This window comes from Ursus maritimus, unplaced genomic scaffold, assembly GCF_017311325.1.
Source record: "Ursus maritimus isolate PB19 unplaced genomic scaffold, ASM1731132v1 scaffold_8, whole genome shotgun sequence".
Classification (NCBI taxonomy): domain Eukaryota; kingdom Metazoa; phylum Chordata; class Mammalia; order Carnivora; family Ursidae; genus Ursus; species Ursus maritimus.
The window spans coordinates 20,929,151-20,952,685 of record NW_024426996.1 but is presented as its reverse complement, the minus strand read 5'-3'; the positions used below and the strand labels follow the sequence as shown (position 1 = coordinate 20,952,685).

Below are 23,535 nucleotides of genomic sequence, written 5' to 3'. Positions count from 1 at the left end.
TCTCCTCCTCTCTTTCCCTCCTCTTTCTTCCTCCACCTCTTCATTCTTCTCCTCCTTTTCCTCTTCCCCTTCCCCGCTTCCTCCACCTATTCCTCCCCCTCATTTTCTTTGTCCTCCTCTTTTCCTTCTTCTCATTCTTTCTCCCCTACTTCCTCCCCCTCTTTCTTCCCCTCTTCTTCTTCTTCCTTCTCCTCTTCCTCTTCCCTCCCTCCACCTCTTCTTTCTTCTCCTCTCCTTCTTCCCCCTCTTCTTCCACCTCTTCTTTCTCTTTTTCTTCTGTTCTCTGCCTCATCTCATCTATTAAGTGCTAATATATATTTTAAAATTTGTTTTATTGAAGTGAAATTTACATAATATAAAAATCAGCTATTTTATTTATTCATTTTGTTATTTGTTTATTAAAATCAGCTGTTTAAAAGCGAACAGTTCGGGCATTTAGTGCATTCATGATGTTGTGCAGTCACCACCTCTGTCTAGTTCTGAACCTTTTCATCACTCCAAAAGGAAATCCCCTGCCCAGTAAGCAGTTGCTCCCATTTTAGCTTGTTCTAGCTCCTGGCAGCCACCCATTCTGTTATGTCTCTATGGATTTACCTATTGTGGATAGTTCATGTAAATGGAGTCATGTGATATGTGACCTTTTGTGTCTGGCTTCTTTTGCTTAGCGTGTTTTTGAGGTTCATCCACATGGTATGTGTGTCTGTCTGTCTATTGCAATTTATTCATCTGTTGATGGACTTTTTTAAAAAACCATTGATGGACATCTGGGCTGTTCCTACTTTTTGGCTGTTGTGATTAGTGCTGCTATGAATATGTGTGTATATGTATTTGAGTATTTTCAGTGTTTAGGGTTTATATCTAGGAGTGGTATTGCTGTGTTATGGTAATTCTGTGTTTAACTTTTTTAGGAACCACTAAACTGTTTTCTGTAGCAGCTGAACCATTTTATGTTCACACCAGCAATGTATGGGAATTCCAGTTTTTCCACATCCATGTAAATGCTTGTTAATATCATTCTTACTTACCAATCTGCTTAGAGAGAGATTTCCTATTTTATATCAACATCTTTATCAACACATATTTTGATCCCTTTTGTTCACTGATAGGCACATTTATACAACATGACTTACCTGATTCTGCTTTTATTCTCCCTATTCCCTAGTTAGACTAGAGTTAATTAGGCTTTGAGACTTGGTTTTTAAAAGCTTTTTAGAAAGGCTATCAGTCAAAAGGGTGAAGAGATTTACACCAAGATAGTAGGGGTTCTTAGACTAAATTCTCTAACTTGAGTCTAGATATGGTACTGTTGTACCATAATTCTTCCTTTCAATAGAATTTGTATAATTTTGTAAAATATAGTCATCATCAGTAGCAGCAACACTCAAATTTTGTGCTTTAGAACAAGATAATTTAGGGAGATTAGCTCTTTAGAGCAGTGGTCTTCCAACTTTTTTTTGTTGCCCATCGATATTTATGTATTTATGAATTATTCACATGTTCAGCTGCCAAATGACGTGGTTACGAATTGGGTTTATTATTAATGATAGTGGACATAAATTTATTTTAAAAATCATTGTTGGTAATTGTTTTTTAATTTCCAGACTGACTTAATTAGATTAGTTTTAAACTTATTGCATGCTGATGATTATCTTGTACCAGGAGCAAAAGTGTCAGATTTGCCATTTTTTTCCTATTTCCTTGTACTTATATTATTAGTATTATCTTTAACCTGTCGTTACTTAATAGAAATCTTTTTAGCCACTTGTTCATTTTGTAGGTTATTTAGTTAAAAGTATATATATATATGTATATATATGTATGTACACATTCATAAATCCACTTAACCAAGTACACATAAATTGCAGTATGTTGAAGGGAAAACAAACAAATGAGATTATAATTGTTAGTTCATAAATATTAGAGCTTAATTTAAAACATTTTTTTAGGTAAAAATAAATAAAAGTAAAATTCTGATACTATATTGTTGAGGCCCAAAGGACCTTGTGGGCTTTTGGAGACTTTTGGTTTTGAGTGAGCCATCTGTTTCTTCCTGATTGAATTTAAAAATTAGTGTTCATTGAATATCTGCCTGTTAGAAAATGGCAGCCACACGTAAATAAACTTTTCATTGAAACTGTAGAAGCCTTTTTGAAGGTTTCTACTTCCATATTTCTACACTTCATTATGTAGAGGAGAATCTATAGTTTTAACGAGATCAGATTCCATACTTATGCTTAATTTACTTTTTGAAATTGTTTAACCATTGCTAATAGAGCTTTAAAATGTATGTTTTTCAATTATTATTATTTTTTTTCAGAAAGAGCTGTCTGGTCACAAAAATATTGTGAGTTATTTGGACTGTGCTGTTAATTCAATTAGTGATAATGTATGGGAAGTGCTTATCTTAATGGAATACTGTCGAGGTAAGTATTTTTCTGTATTTGTTTTATACTGAAAAAAATTGCCCTTAAAATGGTTTACTAGGTGTCTTGGTTTCTCCTAAGGCAGCTGTCACCTGATTCTAGACACTTATTGTAATCTCAGCTTTAATTATCTAATTAAGGAATGCTGTTAAGAAATATTTAAAATCTAGTCATCCTTGCTGCAGTGATGATAGGAGCATGTAAATGACAATTAGAAAAATGCTGTTGGTTTAAAACAAGAAATCCAAGCAGGTGAAGAGCAGTTTCACATCATCCTCCCTACATGCTTGTTTTATAGTCCAACAAAGAAGAGCATAATTTATCAATATTAGTGTTGTAAGATTTTTTCCAGCACTCTATCATGTAATTTGCAATATATTAAATGTAATAAATTTAGATGCATTTTGATCTGTAATATTTATAAACTTACATAGTCTTTGGGGTTCTTTTGTAAATATCAGAAGGTTAAAAACTGTATTTTATTTGTCTCTCTTATGGTATTTCAAAGAAATATTTACTGGTATAGTATGCCTTAATAATAATAATTTTAAAACATTTTAATTTAATGTGTTTGAAGGGGCAATTAATTTATTTCCTGCAAACTCACATTTTTTTTTAAATCAGACTGTATCTGGCAATTTGGGCTTTAGGGAACCTTGGTTTATATTTAGATTCTCTTAAGGCAGTTATGATTTTTAATTATAATATTAGAACACTTGTCATTTCCTGAATGATGGAGGAGGAGGAGGAGGATGGTGGTAGTGTTGGAGAAAATATAGTCTCATTTACTCTAGGCTTGTAAGGAGGGAAGGACAGGGGAAAATGAAGTGAATCAGTATTGTAGTATCTATTAAGATATATTTGTAACTTATTTCCATATATAATAAAAGAAAATTAGATGTTTTCCTGGATGTTTTCTCTTTTTTATATTTCATACTGTAAAACATTGTGATCTTTTTAAGGAGAAGATATTGATGTTCTTTACTCCACTTTTCTGAGTTCTAGCATTTGTGATGCTAACTCTTAGCTGGATAAGAGTAGCCCTTGGTTACTTGTAAAGATAGCCCTTGGCTATTATTTAAAGATAATTGAATCTGGCATAATCATAACCTTGGATGAGTTTAATTAATAGTCATCCAGAAGACATTTTAAAAGGGGAACCAAATGAATTTCAGTTTTTAGGGGACAAATTTTATTTTTTAATTTTTATTTTTTAAAGATTCATTCATTTATTTGAGAGAGAAAGAGAGAGAGAGAGAGTAAGTCATGGGGAGATCATGACCCTGAGATCATGACCTGAGCTAAAATCAGGAGTTGGATGCTTAAGCGAATGAGCCACCCAGGTGTTCCAGGGGATAAATTTTAAAATAGGAGTATGACCTGAGCTATATTTTGAGGAAGGCATGCTTTTGCTTTTTAAAAAATTAAAAAAAAAAACCAAAACTTTTGATCTGGTTTGAATTAGCAAGCTGATTCACATGAAATTTTTATTTTTATCAAAGTAATTCATATATATGTTTTAAAAAGTCGAATAGTTCTGTTAAGCTGTGTCTAAATCATTATCCTCTTGCCCCATCCCTCTCCTCAGAGGCATTCACTTTAAAAATCCTTGAGATATTTCTCCTCATATTTACTTCCATATTTCTACACTTCATTATGTAGAGGAGAATCTATAGTTTTAATGAGATCCTTAGAGTATGAAAAAGAGGGAACTTAGAGAACGAGGGGAAGTATGTGATTCTGGGCATGAGGAGGCTCTTGAATGAAAGTTTGCTAGTGGTTTTTCTGATTTTGTGTTTTAGATAGTATCTTCAAGTAAAGATGAGGATTTTATTGTCAGAGTAGTATATTCTTAGTTTTTAGATTAAATTAATAATCAGTGTTTAAATTATTTTGTTTGTCATTTAGCTGTGATATGTAATAGTCTGTAATTATATTTTCTTTCTTGTACTTTTAAATTTTTTTCCTGGAGTTGATAATTACTCTATTTTTCATTTGCCTAATTTCCTTCTCCATAAATATTAGCATTTTTTTTTTTAAAGATTTTCATTTATTTATTCGACAGAGATAGAGACAGCCAGCAAGAGAGGGAACACAAGCAGGGGGAGTGGGAGAGGAAGAAGCAGGCTCATAGCAGAGGAGCCCGATGTGGGGCTAGATCCCATAACACCGGGATCACGCCCTGAGCCGAAGGCAGACGCCTTAACCGCTGTGCCACCCAGGCGCCCCATAAATATTAGCATTTTAGCCCCACATTCCCCAGTGGAAGTGTCAGTCTTTATGCAGTATGCTTAAACGTTTAAATAGTTGTGTCAATTTTAGTTTTTCTTCCATAGAAATTTCTTTTCAGGAGATTTCAGTTCTGCCTAATTTTGAACAACATTTAGCTGTCATTCTGGGCATTCCCTTTGTCTTCCTGTCTTGAACTCCCTACTGCTCATGCCTCCCTCCTTGTTTTTAACTACCTCCTTGGAAGAGCGTACATTTTTCATTAGCTTTCTGATAGTGGATTATGGAGGGAAACATTTTTGAAACCCTGCATATATAGAAATGTTTTTATTCTACATCCATATTTAATTGTTAATTTGGCCGACTAAAGTGTTGTAGGTTAGAAATAATTTTGATCTAGAATTTTGAAGGCATTATTCCATTTTTTCCCCAAGTGTTTGCTAGTATTGAGAAGTCTGATGCATTATGATTCTTCAGTTTTTATTAGGTAACCTGTTTTTTTCCATGGGCACTTAGAATCTTTCCTTTATCTCCAGCATTGTAAAATCTCAGATATATTGGCTTCGTTGTGGGTCAGTTTTGCTATTTTATTTCTGGGCACTCAGTTTTTTTCTCTCCTTCATTTTCTCTGTTCCTCTCTTTTTCTTCTCTTTTTAAAAATTCTACTTCTGTTGGGAGCATTCCTTAAATATATCTTTTAGGGGCGCCTGGGTGGCACAGCGGTTAAGCGTCTGCCTTCGGCTCAGGGCGTGATCCCGGCGTTACGGGATCGAGCCCCACATCAGGCTCCTCCACTATGAGCCTGCTTCTTCCTCTCCCATTCCCCCTGCTTGTGTTCCCTCTCTCACTGGCTGTCTCTATCTCTGTCGAATAAATAAATAAAATCTTTAAAAAAAAATATATATATATCTTTTAGCTCCTCTATAGAATTTGGTATTACTGCTATGTTATTTTTACTTTCCAGGAACTCTTTCTGTTTTCTCAATGTTGTTCTTTGTTAAAATGCACCTTGCTCTTGTTTTAGGTGCAGATACTTTGTTGTCTGCAGTTATTATAGTTTTTAAAAAGTTTTCTCCTGTTCCTTGTGTTTTTGTTTTTCTGATTTTTTTTTCTGTTATTACGCCTTCTTTTTTTGTTAGAAGTTTTCTTCAGATGTTTCACCAGCTAAGCTTACTGCCCTCTGAGTGGGCAGTTACAGCCTAGAGAAGGAATCCAGAGGATCTGAATAGAGCATGCTCAGTTCCTTTTTCTCAGATGAATCAATTAGATAAGTTCCTTTACTTTCATGCAGGAGGAGTGAGTTGGAGGGGTAGAGAATGGGAGAATAATTACTCTCCCCTTCTTCTATAGAAGCTAATTATATTACATAAAATTGTTTAAGAATGAAGGTACTTTTGTAAGGAAGTCAATGCTACGAATATAGATCAGGTACATTGGTTTTGATTAGGGATAAAACCGTATAGGATGTAGGAGAATAAGAATGTATTATATAGCTGATACGCCCTATCATGGTTTTAGATATCAAATGTTTGCAGTCATCTTTTGTAATAGATGTTAGATCTTTGTAGGTTCATGATTTGACACTGCTTAGTTTGCTAATACTCTGATGTAGATTAAAGAGAGATTACATGCTTTAGGTAAGACTTCCAGAAATCAGAGTTGAATTTAAATATATTTCCATCATTGTATGAAAAGAACTTTTGGGTGTGTGGGTAGTTTAGTCGGTTAAACGTTTGGCTCTTGATTTCAGCTCGTGTTGGTCTCAGGGTCATGAGTTCAAGCCCCTTGTTGTACTCCTTACTGGGTGGAGGGCGTGGAGCCTATTTAAAAAAAAAAAAAGTGAGAGTGAGGGAGAGAATGAGAGAGAGAGAAAGAGAGAGAGCGCTTTTATTTCCAGGAGGTGTTTTACAGAAATTCCCATGGATGATATACCTGTTAGCTTTTGCTTAATAACAAAACATCCCAAAACTCAAGAGCGTAAAACAACAGTCATTTATTATTACTTGTGTATCAGTGGGTCATCTGTTCTAGACTGAGCTTGGAGGAATGACACTGTTCATTTTGACTGGGCTCGTTCACATGAGCGTAGATTTACTGGAATTAGAGTGGCTCTGTTTCATATGTTTCTCATCCTTTTCCCTGGCACTAGCAAACTGTCCTGGGGATATTTTTGTAACAGAGATAGTAGAAATACAAGTATACCTTTTTTGATTTCTGAATCTGGTTCTTTTGTTTCTCATTAGAATAATCTTAACTTTAATTTTCAGGGGACTTTGATTTGCATAATGGAATTTTATTTGTTTCTATGTTTGAAATACAGCTCAACTACAGCTGTTAGCTTTTTCTGGGGACTTGGATTTTGTGATTCAAGACCTCTGAATGGAAAAAAGAGGATTATTGTTTGTTTAAAATTTATTCTACTCATTACAACATTGAAAGTTTGGAAGAGGAACTCAACATAGAGTTCAAGGTTATGATTTCTTCAGCTATGAAATGATATTTCAAGAATGTGAATGAGCACCAATAAAACACTTTTCATCCTGTTTAATTGTTGATTAAAACAAGTTCCGTCTAACACACAAAAGGATGGAGGAAATTGCTACCTGGTCAGGTCCCTCAATCTTGAGACACTCTGAATAAATTGCAACCAAGTATACTTGAATGTTCTGAAAATTGAGGATTGATAGGTAAAATTTGGTATTTTTTTCTGCTTTAAAATTTTATTTTTTTATTTTTTTATTTTTTTTTTAAAGATTTTATTTATTTATACGACAGAGATAGAGACAGCCAGCAAGAGAGGGAACACAAGCAGGGGGAGTGGGAGAGGAAGAAGCAGGCCCATAGCGGAGGAGCCTGATGTGGGGCTCGATCCCATAACGCCGGGATCACGCCCTGAGCCGAAGGCAGGCGCTTAACCGCTGTGCCACCCAGGCGCCCCTTTAAAATTTTAAAAAGAAACCCACCTATTTCAGAAAATACGTGAGCATGCTGTTTAGACCGTAATAATAAAAGGAACAGGTGTGTGTGCACCTTCTTGCAGATTACAAAGTAGTAAACATTCATTTGTCCAACCTTGTTAAAGGGAAGTTTCAAGTTAATATAAGTTTGCCTTTTTAAATTCCCAAACCTGATTTTTATTAGAATGCTTTCTGAATGAATCACATATTTACTTGTGTTCTTAAATGATGGTAAACTTTTTTTTTTAGTAATTTAGAATTGTCATTAGACTATCGCTTATTTTGGTATATGTAATATATAATCATCCTTCCAGGGCTCATTGGTATAACTGTTTGAGTTTATTTAGTAAGTTATTCTGCCCATTGTCTTTTACCTGAATTAGAGCATAAGCCTCTTAACCCGTCTCTCTATTTCCACTCTTGTGATTCCCCCATAATCAAGGAGATCCTTTAAAAAGCTAGATCAGGAAGTTTTCGTGGTTGTCAAGATAAAATCTAAAATATGGCTGATGGATAGCTGTCTTGCCAGTTTCATGTCACTTTACCTCTTCTCTGCTTCTTAGACCATACCTACATTGGCTTTAAGTTATTCAGAATTATTAAGCTCTTTTCCAAACTGGAGGCCTTTGCACATGTTACTTGCTGTTGCTAGCATGCTTTTCTCACTGATCTCTGCCTGATTAGTTCCTAATCATGCTGCAGCCTCAACATAAATAACACTTCCTCAGACCTCATCTGACACCCTCTCCTCCCCATCCTCCTTCACCAATTTAAATTTAGGTTCCTCTCATATTATCCTCATTGTATATAATTATATGTATTTGTGTATTGGCTTAATGTTTATCTGTGCCTTTAGATTATAAATTCCATGATAATATAAACTTTATTTTTGCTCACCACTGTTTATACAATAGCTAGCACAGTGTTGACTGTTTCTTCAATCCATGATGCCTTCAGTTATACGGTTTCAGAGATGATTTGAGAGATGTTAAAATCTTAAAAAATGGCCAGTAGTATCTATCTTAAGATGTTTTCATTTCAGAGATGTAAAATATGAAAAACAAATGCATGTCACTGAATCAATATATGATACAGTGAGCATTATGAAAAAACCAATTCCCCATTACCTAAGACCATATAGGCATTTCTTAATTTCTTGGTGGTAGTCTTCTTTTACTGAAAATACGTCTTCTCAAAATTTCTTTTTTGGTTAGCTGGGCAGGTAGTGAATCAGATGAATAAGAAGCTGCAGACAGGTTTTACGGAAGCAGAAGTGTTACAGATATTCTGTGATACCTGTGAAGCTGTTGCCAGATTGCATCAGTGTAAGACTCCAATAATCCACCGGGATCTGAAGGTAGGAATTTTAGACTACTTATGGATTAATACATTTTAAACTTCAGCATTAAAATGTTTTTGGACTGTCTTCATCTACACTAGTTTTTATTATCAGCACTGAGAAGGGTCTCTCTGTCCTAGCCTCATTTCCTGAGGCCATGTAAAGACTGTAGAATGGAAATTGTGCTTTCCATGACCCTGAGGGCTTCTAGTACGGCTGTATAAGTGGATTTTGTGCCCTCTTCTCTGCTTCTGTTGTACACAGTGGGCTTTTTTAAAAAGGGTTCATGTGAGTAGAAATGCGAACTTCACTGATGCAGGTTGAATGTCTTTCCACACTATTCTTGTTCAGTTCAGCTCTCCTCCTATTTCCTGTAATCCATATTAAGCATCACGATGTTTTCCAGAGATTCTGGAGGCAAACTTGAATGGGTCTTTTTACTCATTTATTTATAATTTACTATAGTTTTCTGTAATTTACTATAATTTGGTGGTGATTGTCTTTAATGTCATTTTATCTTAGTTTTTTTGTGGGCTCTCATCTCTTGTATAGGGTACCCACTTGTTACATTGGAAGAAGTCCCCAAAGAGGATTTAAATATTCCTGGTATCATATTTCTCAAGTTATCATTACATATATCATTTAAAACCATAGGTGTCTTCTTTGATGCCCACAAACACTAGGTTTACAAAAATTTCTCTTCCCCAAATGCTGTATGCCCAGATATCCCATGGCTAACATTTCACCCTGCTTCAAGTCTGCTCAGATTAACCCTGTCAGTGAGTTCTGTCTTATACCGCCTTATTTATAGTTACAGCCTAACATTCCTGCTCTCTACCCTGCTCTCTATCTTTTGTTATCACTTGTTACCTTGTAGGGTACAATATAATTTGCTTATGAATTGTGCTTGTTGTTTGCTTTCTGTTCTCTTCCACTAAAATGTAAACTCCATGTGGGCAGGGATTTTTCTCTTTTGTAGTGATATATCTAAGTATTTAGAAGGGTGCCTAGCACTTAGCCAGGATCTCAATAAATATTTAATGAAGGAATGAATCCCAGTTCTGACTGGTTATACAAAATTTATGAAAGGTGATAATAAAATCCTCTTAAGATACAAGAGAATAGAAGGTGTCATTTAAAATGTAGGTTGTTAACCATGAAAATGTCATCTAGGGTTACCTACTACCGTTAATATGATACAAATTAAGCCAAGATTGAAATGCATGACTGCAGACTTCTGTCCTTTAATTTGGATAACTAGTTATCCAATGAACTAGTAGTTCATATCAGTTCTTTCGAATATGCAGTGTTTACATTTTCCCTAATAATTTGCTATGACTTTAACACATAGAGACAAAACTGTGTTTTTTAGTGGAGCATTTTCAATAAAAATGGAATTAGAAGTCAATCAGGTAGAATTTTAATGGCTTTTGTTACTTGCATATAGATAAGCTGAAGTGTCAGAAAAGGAGAAAAACAGAGGTACAGTATAGACCTCGACTGCTGCTAGTTCTTTTTTTTTCATAGAAGAGGTTTAAAGAGGATTTAGGGCTTCTTGGCCCCTGCAAAAATCATCCTGGGATGGGAGAAGCACTTCTCTGTTCTTAATAAGAGAAATAGTAGACATAGTCAAGTATATTTTTGGTCTGATTTGTTTGTCCTTCCTCATAATTTATCTTACTCCTGTCTCTATGTATATATGGCACAAACCTTTCAATGTTTATTTTGTAAAAACATGGTTATAAAAATATAATTTCTCTTTGAAAATACTACTAATTATTTATTTTTTCTGAAGGTAGAAAATATTTTGTTGAATGATAGTGGAAACTATGTACTTTGTGACTTTGGCAGTGCCACGAATAAATTTCTTAATCCTCAAAAAGATGGAGTTAATCTAGTAGAAGAAGAAATTAAAAAGTAAGTTTCTGTCTTTATTGTGCTTTGTCTCTTGGGAATTTTAATTAAGTCTCTGGACCAGTTTTGCTAATACGAATTTTAGGTGTTCGATTTATAGATTTCTTCAAAATATTTCTGTGCCGTAGACATTGACTAATTTATGTCTGCTCTAGCTCAGTAGAAAATATATTTTATCATGCATACAGGGTTTTCATGTACATTGTAAATATATTAAGAAATTTGTCAAGCTGTAGTAATTTGTGGAATCATTAAAGGGAGTTTTAAGTGATTGTTGAGTTCAGTTAAACATCTTTGTTTTTACTAATACTGAGGATTTGTGCTTATTAGGAAAAAAAATCAAACTATTGGAAAACTAGGTTTTTACTTCATATTTAAATGAGGAAGATTCACTTCTTAATGTATTGAAAACTGTGTGGAAAACATGTTACTTTGTGATAGTGTATTAGAAAACTCTGTGGTAGAAATGTCATATCTGCTTTTATGTTTTCTTAATTTTGTATCTTCTGTGGTTGCTAGAGTACCTGTAAGTACCTTTCCCTGACTTTTCTGTGTCCTAGTTTTAGAAAATAGCATTGTAAATCTTAGATTACCTTAGTAAAATGATACAGCATGCCCAATGATCTGTGAGAGTAGGAATTTCTGCATAGTTGTCTTTTCTAAGTTGCCTTTCTTCACTTCCTCACAAGTTCTCAGTTGTTTAAGACTAAGAGCTATCACTTGACCTGCAGTATACATTTTGAAATGACTCAAGGAGAGCTGATCTTACTGTGGCCCATTTGTGTAACACTGTGGGTTTCTAGACTACGTATTGCTACTCAGGAAACTTAGCCTATGATGATTATATTAGATTCTGTAAAACTTAACTCCTTAGTAGACACAAACGTCCTGAAGAACACAGAACAAATTATTGAATTGGCTTCTTGGGGGGATATATATATCCATCATAAATAAATAAATAAATAAATAAATAAATAAATACTTTTAAAATTTTATTTATATTTATTTATTGGGTCATGGTATATAATGCCTGCTTTAGGATCTCTGACTTGCTGAAAGTTTCATTTCTTGCTGTTGAGATTTGAAGTATAGTTAAGATTTAGTAGAATTTTGCAGTAGTGATGAATGCAGGCTCATGAGGAGTTCTTGTGCATTGGGGCTCAATTGAGGAATTAATGGCCTAACCATTTATTCAGTTAACAGGTGTTTATTCAGGGCCTGCAGTGCAGCGGACACTGTTGTTGGTGCTGCAGTATAGCAGTGAACAGAAGTCCTGCCCTCATGCAGTTTCTATTCTGGTTTCTCAGGTTGCTCCTCTGTAGTGTCTCACCAGTCAGGGTAATTTTGAAAAAATGAGATGACAGAATGTTGAGCCTTAAAATATTTCATATAAAATGAAACATATGAACACTCAAAATTGATCTTAAATTATGCCATCGTATAGGAAGTCCTTCCATTGTCTAACAATTTTTGCCATGAAATTGAGTACTACTTCATTAAAATAATCTCTTCGTAGTGGATTTAGAATTTTTATATTGGTAAATATTTTTTCACAGTATCTTTTAATTCCAAATAGCTTATGATGACAGTCAGTTCTAAAAGTGTTCTTAATTAGTGTAGCTAGAATTATGGCAACTAGGTTACTTTTAAAACAAAAATGATAAAAACAAACCTAAAGGAGATTTACTACTATGTGCCAGAAATTATGTTAGAGTCCATAAAAACAAAAGCCTTAATAAACATATAAATTTATTTTTTGAGAGCGTAGTAATTTTGCTTTTAGATTAATAGACTAAAATATTTTGATAAGAATAATTTTAGAGTCAAATTATTTAAAATAAATTCAAGGAAAACTAAATTTTCAATCCATTGTTTATAACATTTCTTTTAAAGAAAATTAAGTTTTTATATCATTAGAGATGCTATTGCACTTATTGAATAAAAATGTGTATGTAGATGTTTTGTATTGTTAAATCTTGATAGACTTTTATTGAGCTTTTTAAAAATAGTGTAATTTCTATATAATGTTATTGAAACTCAAAGTTTTTGTAGTATTTTATATAGAAACAATGTAGTATCTTTTTTTTTTTTTTTTTTTTTTTTTTTTTCTCCCCTCCCCTTTTTTTTTCCCAGTTTTTTTTTATATCTCCACTCCACTTATTTACTGCCAGGTATACAACTCTGTCATACAGAGCCCCTGAAATGATCAACCTTTATGGAGGGAAACCCATCACCACCAAGGCTGATATCTGGGTAAGGCCAAGAAAGGCTAACATTTTCTCTAACCAAATTTAAAAAAATCTGAGTTCAGTTGATTATTTTCCCCCGTGTCCCCCAAAAGGTATTTTATAAGTAGAAGAGAGTGGTATATAGTGGTGCTTCTTATTCAGAAGAATAAAACAAATAGAACATTTTATCTTCTTAATCCCGAATTGGAAAGCTTAGGTATAAAAAGTAAATAAAGTACTTCCATATAATGTGACGTTTTACCACAGTATTTTTTAGAAATTATATTACATAAAATGTTAATATTTTTTTGATTGAACATAAATTTGGTTGATCGCAGTATGGAAAAGCTGGTCATAACTCTTAAGTAGTTTTTAGAAGTATTTTAGGATCTTTTTAATGGAAACTAACAGGAGTAAAATTTTTTTCTAATTACAATCATACCATTGACTAACTTCTACATATTGAGGATCTTATCATTTAACATTTACAGTTAACCCTTGAACAACATGTGTTTGAACTGCATGGGTCCACTTAATATGCAGATTTTAAAAAATAAATATATTGGAAAAAATTTGGAGATTGGCAACAAATGTGAAAAAACTTGCAGATGAACCACGTGGCCTAGAAATACTGAGAAAATTAAGAAAAAGTTACATATTATTGTAAGACTACAGTATATAATACATATTACAAAATATGTATTAACTACGATACTGGTAAGGCTTCAGGTTGGCAGTAGATTGTTAGTAGTTAAGTTTTGGGGGAGTCAAGTTATACATGGATTTTCAGCTGTTGTTCAAGGGTTAACTGTGTATCTGGATTGAATTATTAAGATTGATCATGTTTCTGTATAGTTGAACTTGATGTTAGAATGCTAGTACTTCTTTAGAACTTGTTTCATAAGGAAATATATTTTGGCTGTATTTGCTAAACTAGCAAGAAACTCAATTTAAATGTGAATTCATTTAAATTCAATGAGTATTTGGTCATACCTACCTCCGTATTAGGGATGGAGGAAAAAAATTCCTTTGGAACTAGTTCTAGAGTTTACAAGAAAAGTCACGTTTGTTTAATTTTTAAAACGTATTTAGAAAGTAGTAGTGCGTAATATGTGAAACCAAATGAATATCTCCTTGGTTCTCTTCTCCTGACTTCCTCCTTACAGGGGTTGGGATACTAAATATTCTTGCAAGGTAATGATAAAACAGTATCTTTGATATCTTTTCATCTGTTGTAATATATACTTTTGCACCAGTGATTCTTAAATCTTGTGGTAGTTGAATTTTTAACCATATGCATAGTTGAATCAAACCTTGGATAAGTTTGATTTGGTTAACTTGGTGACTGCTTATGGATCACCAGCTTGTATAATTCAAATTCAGTTTGCTTTTCTCAGCATTAGCATTTGACTTATTAAATGGCTTATAGTAAATGGCTTATAGTGTAATGTAGACAGCAAATCCAATCAGATCTTAATTTATAAAATGAAGGTATTAGGAGAGGTGGTTGTGGAAATATTTTCTAGCCTAATTTTGTGACGGCTGTTGAAATCCATGTCACCTAAGAGTATTTCAGCAGCAGAGAAAACAACAGACGTCATAGCTTAACTACAGTTTGGAAATCATCAAGGCTTGATTGAAAAAAATAATTAGTCTCTAAGCACATGATTGTACCCAGTATCTTAATAAAAAAGGAGGGAATCCTTTCAGACTTTGTATGTATGCCAGGCAGCATACTAAATTGTGATAAGCTTTTTACCATTTATAGATTAGTATATGGGGTAGTATTTCTATAATGGATAACTGGGTATAACTATCGGGTTACAGATAGATTATCCAAAAATAAAAAATAAGAAAAATAATCAGAAAATAGAACCTATGTTTATATGCTTGATAGAAATAGAATTTTAATTTTCATGATGCCATTTTTTTCTTATCTTAGCTCAGGTGCAACAGAAGTATGTTACAACATTTTAGGTGTGAATGAAAGAATATCCAGAAAAAAATATTCAGTTCATACTGGTCAAGAATTATATTTCTGATTCTATTTCAGGGTAGTACTGATTCAGGGAGTTACAGTATTGAGGTTAAAGTATTCATTTAGCACTTTATATTTTGGGAAAAATTTTTTTTTTGTTTGGAAGTTTTCATTGTAGGTTATTTTTATCCTGAGAAGTAGGATGCTGATTTCATAAGCATTAGGAAATTCAGTGAGAAATGCTTCATGTTATCTTTTAATGAGGAAAATTGAAGATGATGATACTTAGCCTTCAAAATCAGGTCATTTGTTTCCTCCTGTTTCTTGAACAATTCTCATCATATCAAATGGGTAAGGAGGGAAATGCCTTTGGTGTGAAAAAATTAGGACACCTGGTTGTGTTCACACTATGTGAAGCAGAGTATTTTATATTTTAGATTTATGTATTTTAAGTATACTGGCGTTGCTATCTAAAATTGTTATCTGGGAAGTCCTGCAACATTTATTCTAACAGAAGACACATTACTAAAGGTTTGATTGATAAGATAAAACTGGCTAAAATGCAGAACTCTTGTACTTAGATTGTCATCTGGGCAGGAGAAATGTGAAATTTAATGTAGATATTACACCATTAATAGTAGTTTTTTTTGTGCTGTTAAGGAAGCCTTAAGCTCAAATTTGCTCTATAAATGCTGAAAATATCTTCCTTACGGAAAAAAGCATTATAAATATTTTTACGTGACTTGGAACTGGTTATTTCCATTCAGAATCTTTACCATTTTATTAGTCACACTAATGCTTTTGAACTTACTAGAATTACTCTTCTAGAATTGAAATTTCTAGAGCTTTTAAATTTATTGTTGGAAGGCTATATTGAAAATGTTTCATAAATATTGTTGAACTTAAAAGGTGTTTCTGCATATTATGATTTTCATGGCAGTTATAAAACTTAGTGTATTTGTTAGCTGAGTGTGCTAAGTTGATGTGTGGAGAAAATCGAACAAAGGAGAAGTGCTAGTAAGGCCAAATTTTGGTATTGCTGATGTAATTGTATACTGACTATTGGATAATTTTATTACAATCTCTTTAGAATTAGAAATATCTTTTACACCGTTAAGGCTTGAGGTGACATTTTTTATAACAACATAATGATTTCTCGAACCAAAAATCACATTTTATTACTGCTTCTCAGGTTTGAGCTGTTAGCAGCTTGGTAGCTAGGAATTTCCTGTGTTGCTTTTCAGAATGCAGTTTGTGTTGTTTTAGGGTGTTTTGTCCTCATTGTCAGCAAGTAGATTTATTGGTGCTGTGCTGTCTAGGAAGCCATGCAAGTGAAGCAGACAGAGCTCTTTCTAGCCAAGTACAAATATGAATAGTATATTTAGATTAAAAATTATAGGGTTATATGTAGAAGTAGAGAACTAATTTTTATGATATGAAATAATGACATGTGTTTAGTGAATAATCAATAAAACTGTATTGATGGTTGTCTGATAAATTTAACTGTGCTAACTCATATTTGGAACCCCAGGATTTTATAACATGTTTTATAGTGAATTTTTAAAAAATGTTCCTAGAAGGAGCCTTGTGATTACTTTGTTGGTTATATGCTAGTTTTGTGCTATAAATATATTTTTTCCTTGTGAAAGAAATAAAAGTATGATTTTTCCCCAAAGGGAACCAGCTACTTCCAGTTTTAGTTACATCATTCATGAATTAGAGTTCCATGATAGCTTTAATACAGCCAACTAACCACAGAGGTGATAGAAAAATATGGAAGTGATACAGTTAAATATCTTTTCAGAAATGAAGCACATTGATTGGTTTAAGCAGTAATTTGTGAAAAGAGTGATCTGGTATTAGAAACATTAGACTTTTGTTTTTTTCGTAACATATTTAGTTTTTGGTCTAGAGCTATGTTTTTGTCTTGTGATTGATTACTTGAACTCTGATGATATTCATACTTGTTTGTTTTACAGGCGCTGGGATGTTTACTGTATAAACTTTGTTTCTTTACCCTTCCTTTTGGTGAGAGTCAGGTTGCTATCTGTGATGGCAGCTTCACCATCCCAGACAATTCTCGTTACTCCCAGAATATACATTGCTTAATAAGTAAGTACTTGGAAAATTTTATGAAAAAATTGTAAGATACTATACTTAAGGGTGGGCTATTTACATCTCTTTACCTAAACCTAGTCTAAACTATAATAAAGAAAAACATTAAAAAATGTTTATAAGACTTTTATAGGAATGAAAGCAGCCTAATTACCGATTAGTGCATGGATATTTTTAAGCCCCCTAGATAAGCTTTTGTAGAACATAGAGATTATGTAATTAAGGAAACTGGAATTTCTGGAAAAACTTAGAGCAAAACATTTAATTAGTCTTTGTACTTTGAAATCTAAATATCCAGATCTGTTGCTTTTTTTGGATCAAAGTATTGTCAGTCTTAATGGCAAAAATTGACAAGGCAGGAAACAACAAATGTTGGAGAGGATGTGGAGAAAGGGGATCCGTCCTACATTGTTGGTGGGAATGCAAGTTGGTACAGCCACTTTGGAAAACAGTGTGGAGGTCCCTTAAAAAGTTAAAAATTGAGCTACCCTATGATCCAGCCATTGCACTACTGGGTATTTACCCCAAAGATACAGACGTAGTGAAGAGAAGGGCCATATGCACCCCAATATTCATAGCAGCATTGTCCACAATAGCTAAATCGTGGAAGGAGCCGAGATGCCCTTCAACAGATGACTGGATTAAGAAGATGTGGTCCATATATACGAGGGAATATTACTCAGCCATCAAAAAGAACGATTACACAACATTTGCAGCAATGTGGACGGGACTGGAGGAGATTATGCTAAGTGAAATAAGTCAAGCAGAGAAAGACAATTATCATATGGTTTCACTCATTTATGGAACATAAGAAATAGGAAGATCGGTAGGAGAAGAAAGGGAAGAATGAGGGGGGGGCATACAGAAGGGGAATGAACCATGAGAGACTGTGGACTCTGGGAAACAAACTGAGGGCTTCAGAGGGGAGGGGCATGGGGAGTTGGGATAGACCTGTGATGGGTATTAAGGAGGGCACGTATTGCATGGTGCACTGGGTGTTATATGCAAGTAATGAATAATGGAACTTTACATCAAAAACTAGGGATGTACTGTATGGTGAGTAATATAACAAAATAAAAATTATAAAAAAAAATAAAGCAATGGGAGAAAAAAAAAGTATTGCCAGTCTTAGATTGTAGCTTATTTGGCCACCCCTTTAAATATTTATTCTTGATTGATTATAAAGTGTTTATTGGAAAACAACCTAAGTGTAGTATTAGGAAGGGGTAGACCTGTGGGCCCCTGACTCCAAAGGAATACCTCCGTTTTCCTTTTAGCCTCCGTTAAGAGTTTTTTCTTCCTTTTGGATGGGTACTATAATTTAACTTTTTATATTTATACATGGTAAAATTTCTGGAAAAGATGATTGAGGGTGGGGGGACAGCTATCAGATACTAAAATTAAAATAGTATTAGGAAGCTGCAGTATTTAAATAACACCTCTCAGCACTGTTTTAATTAAAACGTTTCTAGAATTTCTACTCTGTTTTTTTGCATTTTTAGCATCTGCTGTCATAGCCTCCAGTCACACCGATCAGTGCAGTAGAAAAGAGGGACAATCTAAATATATTTGGTGTTTTGTATTATAAAGATGGCCATTCAACTCAGTGGGGAAAAAGTAGATGGAAATACAAAAAATTATTAGGCATTTGTGGACAAAAAAACCAAGCTGAAAATCTACCTCATACTTTATGATAAAAATTCAAATAAATCAAAGACCTTAATGTAAAAAATAAAACATTAAAGTACTTGAAGAAAATAGGCTTGTATTTATTGATAACACTGGACTGGGTAATCTACAGGCATTAGGTCTCAGAAACTAGGAGAGAAAAGATGGATCTCTTACCTATAAGTTTAAACTATTAGAAGTACCCCCCCAAAACCTATGAACCTCAGCATAAAGTCAAATAATAAATTGGGGAAAAAATATTTGTTATACATTTGACCAGTAACTAACTTTTATAATCTATAAGGCTCATGTAAATCAAAAAGAAAAGGGCAGACATTCCAGTAGAAAAATGTTCAAGAGAAAATGGATCATAAAAGGATATCTAGCTTTGCTTTGCAAACTTGTTTAAAGAATAATCTTTTTATTTATGTGGATTTGCTCAAACATGTTAGAAATTGGAGAAGTATGTCAGTTGAACACAAACTTACATTGCTTCACATGGAATGTTTTTCCTAGGCAAAGGGAACCAGAGTAACAGGGTAGGAGAGGTGGTGTTTTAACTTACAGGGGAAAGGAAATAGCCCTAAGCTTTGCTGCTGTCCTGCTGGTGTGAAAACTTTTAGCTCTGATTGGAGAACATTAAATATGAGTGTTTGTACCTGGGGTCTTCTTCACAGAGAGATCTACCTCTGTTTCCTGTGGCTTCCTACTAATGGGGGTGGTCCCCTCCCCTACTGGCTTTGAGTTCCATTTTTATTTTGTTGGTTGAGCACTTCCCAGCTTTGTTTTGATGTGTTTTTGTATCCTTATGGCAGCTTCCAGCTAAATTACCTTCCCAGGTGCAAGTTGCCTTCCCAGGTACCAGTTAATGTTTTTGTCAGTGCTCTGGTTGACAAAGTTGTATAGTTTTTCAGGGGTCTGACCCAACTCTATTGTTCCCATTATCCCTGTTATTTTTAGCCTGCCATTTGACAGAATGTGATTTTTTTAAAAAGTAAATACACCTTTTGAGTATATTTGAATAAACATAGATCCATAACCTCCTCTATTCAGTTGCTTTCCTCCTTCATTGTCTATTAAAAGCATGAAAGAATACTGATTGCAGTGCTCAAAGAATAGACTGAGGAATTTACTTTAACTGTTGTGTGTTCTGGCTAATTGAAGTTTAACCTTTTATTGAGGTTCTTGTAAATCATTGTTACTGTGACTGTTTTTCATCACAATTGAACTGAGGGTTTTATTGGGGATCTTTCAGTGTCATAGAAACTGAATATTCTCAATGGACAATGCTGTATGAGAGACTGGACAGTATATACCCTGATTCGTGATTTAATTTGCTTATAGTAGTAAGATCTTATTTTCTTGAGTTAGGTTGTTTGTTTTTTTCCTTCTCTGGGTATGTGTGTGTGGGTATGTGTTTGTGTGTAATGGGAAGGTGGAAAATGCTAAACACTTTTGAAAATTTGGGATCTGATTGGGCTCTATCTAGTTCATTGATGCTTTACTGTTTTTCATATGCTTCCTTTATTTTTCAATACATGTGTAGATTTTAGTTTTTATCAATGTTAACATAAATTTGACCATGTATTAATGTCTTTGAACTTATATCTGAGAACTAGACAGAACAGAAAAGTTGAATAAAATAAAAGCATTCAAGTAAATGTTGGTATTTTATCTCCTCTGAAAGGGTTTTTATGGACTTTACTTTTTAAATATTGCCTTGAGAAATAAAAGTTTAAAAAGTAGAGATTTTTTAAACAAGAACATACCTACAGTGCAATGTGTTTTAGAAAACACTTAGATTCTTTGCAGTTTTATTCTTTATTTTTTTCACATGTGACCTTGCCTGTTTCCTGACATCCCACTTATTTATCTGCTTTTATAATATATAATGAGTGATCTACATTGCTTTCAAAAAATTCTACATTCAGAAAACTGGAAATTGCCTAGTTGTGCTCATAGTTTTTGAAAGTGAAGCATTTTATTGTCAGTTATTCATGCAATATAGTTGTCTCCACATATTAATATAAAACAAAGCATTAAAAAACATATATCTTTTTAGTATTAACACTTTTACTAATGCTGCTTGCATCTATTTTATATGACTCAGGATTTTTGAAAATGAAATGGCTCTGCCTGATCTTTGTTAAAATTATATGGCTTGTGGTTACCTAAGAATTTGCATATACTTTTGATTATCACCAGTTTTGTCAAGGGTAATTATTATTACCTATTGTTCATGAAGCTATTTAACTATTAATTTCATTATATTTTTCTGTTGACGTTTCTTAAAAGTAGCAGAATCAATTATTCAGAATTTTTCTTCTTAGCTTCTGTTAACTTTTTCTGTAGACAAATAATGGAGCTGAATTGAAGGTTGAGGAGAGAAGCATTTTCATTATGGATGTAAGAGTTGAAAAGAACTTAGAGTATTTAGTGGAGAATGAGAAGCTTAACCAATGGGGTTACTGAATAGTTACGATGGATCAATACAGGGCTGGCTGCCTTCCCTTTCTTTTAGCTTCTGTGTTGTAAGGTAGTTAAGGTGGTACATTGTTAAGAACAAAGCCTTGAGCCAAAGGGTCTGGGCTCGCATCTGCTCTGTCACTTACTTGGTACAGAACATTGGGCACCTCCATTTATCTTAATCACATTTCTAAAATGAGCATATTAAAAGTACCTACCCCTTACTGTTATTGTGAAAATTAAATGAATTATGAAACGTACTTCTTAGCATGTGTAAACATTCAGTAAGAGATGGCCTTTAATACTACCATCATGACTACTATAATAACTACCATTACTACTGATATCATTATTATAATATTCCTGAGCTAACCCAGTTTTTGATTTTCTGGGTAAGGGGCAGGGCATTTACTTTCAGAAACTCATTAGGATGTTCATTTCCTGCAGAGATTTCTTTGGATGCTATGAAGCAGAACTTGGTTTTGCAGATTAATGGTGGCTGTACCAAAGGCTTACTATAAGTTATATGCTCAAGAATATACTGTTACATGTAACTACTACGTTTTTTTTTTTTCTTGTTGTTTGCTTTATGCGGTGATTTATATGAACAGCAGGAAAAGCTTTGTTTTTCTTACTCTTGGGTCTACTCAGTTGCTTTATGATTCTGTATCTTAGTTTTTTACAGCTCATCTATTGGGCTTAACTTGTAAAAAAAAATATATTTGACATATTAGGTCCAGATGTATAATGTAGTGATTTGATGCATGTGTATGTTGTGAAATGGTCACCACAATAAGTCTAGGTAACATTTATCACCTCACATAGTTACACTCCCCCCCCCTCGCCCAGTGATGAGAACCTTTAAGACTTAGCAACTTTCAAATATACAGTACAGTATTATTAACTATCATCACCGTGCTGTGTATAGTACATCCCCAGAACTTACTTATTTTGTAACTGGAAGGTTGTACTGTTTGACCACCTTCACCCATTTTGCCCACCCCCTCCTCCTCCCCACCTCTGACAACCACCAATCTGTTCTCTGTATTTATGAATTCATTTTTCTTTCTTTCTCTGTCTCTCTCTCTCTCTTAAGATTCCACTTATAAGTGAGATCATATGATATTTGTCTTTCTGTGTCTTATTTCACTTAGCATAATGCCATCCATGTTGTCTCAAATGGCAAGATTTCCTTTCTTTTTTTTTTTTTTAATTTTATTTATTTATTTGAGAGAGAGACAGCCAGCGAGAGAGGGAACACAGGCAGAGGGAGTGGGAGAGGAAGAAGCAGGCTTCCAGCGGAGGAGCCCGATGTGGGGCTCAATCCCAGAACGCCGGGATCACGCCCTGAGCCAAAGGCAGATGCCTAACGACTGAGCCACCCAGGTGCCCCAAGATTTCCTTTCTTTTTAATAGCCAAATAATATGAGAGAAAGAGAGAGAGAGAGAGAGAATGAATGTGTGTAACATTTTCTTTATTCACCCATCAGAGGACACTTAGGTTATTTCTATGCCTTGGCTATTGTAAATAACACTGCACTAAAACATAGGGGTGCAGATACCTTTTTTTTTTTTAAAGATTTTATTTATTTATTAGAGAGAAGAAGGGCATGAGGAGGGGGAGGGGCAAAGGGAGAGGGAGAAGCAGACTCCCCGCTGAGTAGGATTCCAACGTGGGGCTTGATTCCAGGACCCCGGAATCATGACCTGAGCTGAAGGCAAACACTTAACTGACTGAGCCACCCAGGCACCCCGTGCAGATACCGTTTTGAGCTGTTTTTGTTTTCTTTGGATAAATACCCAGAAGTGGACTTGCTGGGTGATATGGTAGTTCTATTTTTAATTCTTTGAGGGACCTCTGTACTGTTTTCCAGAGTGGCTGCTCCAGTTTACATGCTCACTCACATTGCCCAAAGGATTCCTTTTCTCCACATCCCAACCAAAATTTGTTATTTCTTATCATTTTAAAAGTAAATAAATTTATTTTAATACCTATTTCCTGTGGAAAACAAGGAACTTGCTTGTTTTAATACACTTAAAATTTATTTGGAAATAAAAAATACACAAATACAGGCAGAACAGTTCAGTGAATTGTGTACCTTGTTCCCCAGCTTCAGTGATTATTAATTCATGGTCAGTGTTTTTTTGTCCTTGGCCTCACCCACTCTTTTTTATATTATTTTTGAAAATAATCTCAGACATTTTACTGTGCCCTTGG

At 34.0% G+C, this 23,535-nt stretch overlaps 1 protein-coding gene across 3 annotated transcripts in view; it reads left to right on the top strand.

Annotated features, from left to right (window-relative positions):
- BMP2K (BMP2 inducible kinase) overlaps positions 1 to 23,535 on the top strand; it is a 124,541-nt gene that overhangs the window by 51,208 nt on the left and 49,798 nt on the right. For 2 of the 3 annotated variants that reach the window (XM_040625285.1, XM_040625283.1), the window contains exons 3-7: positions 2,318 to 2,423; positions 8,824 to 8,966; positions 10,744 to 10,865; positions 13,034 to 13,115; positions 17,048 to 17,180. In XM_040625285.1, the coding sequence (XP_040481219.1) occupies positions 2,318 to 2,423; positions 8,824 to 8,966; positions 10,744 to 10,865; positions 13,034 to 13,115; positions 17,048 to 17,180 (586 nt within the window). The remainder of the gene's footprint in view (positions 1 to 2,317; positions 2,424 to 8,823; positions 8,967 to 10,743; positions 10,866 to 13,033; positions 13,116 to 17,047; positions 17,181 to 23,535) is intronic. The other variant, XM_040625284.1, reaches the window with a different exon arrangement.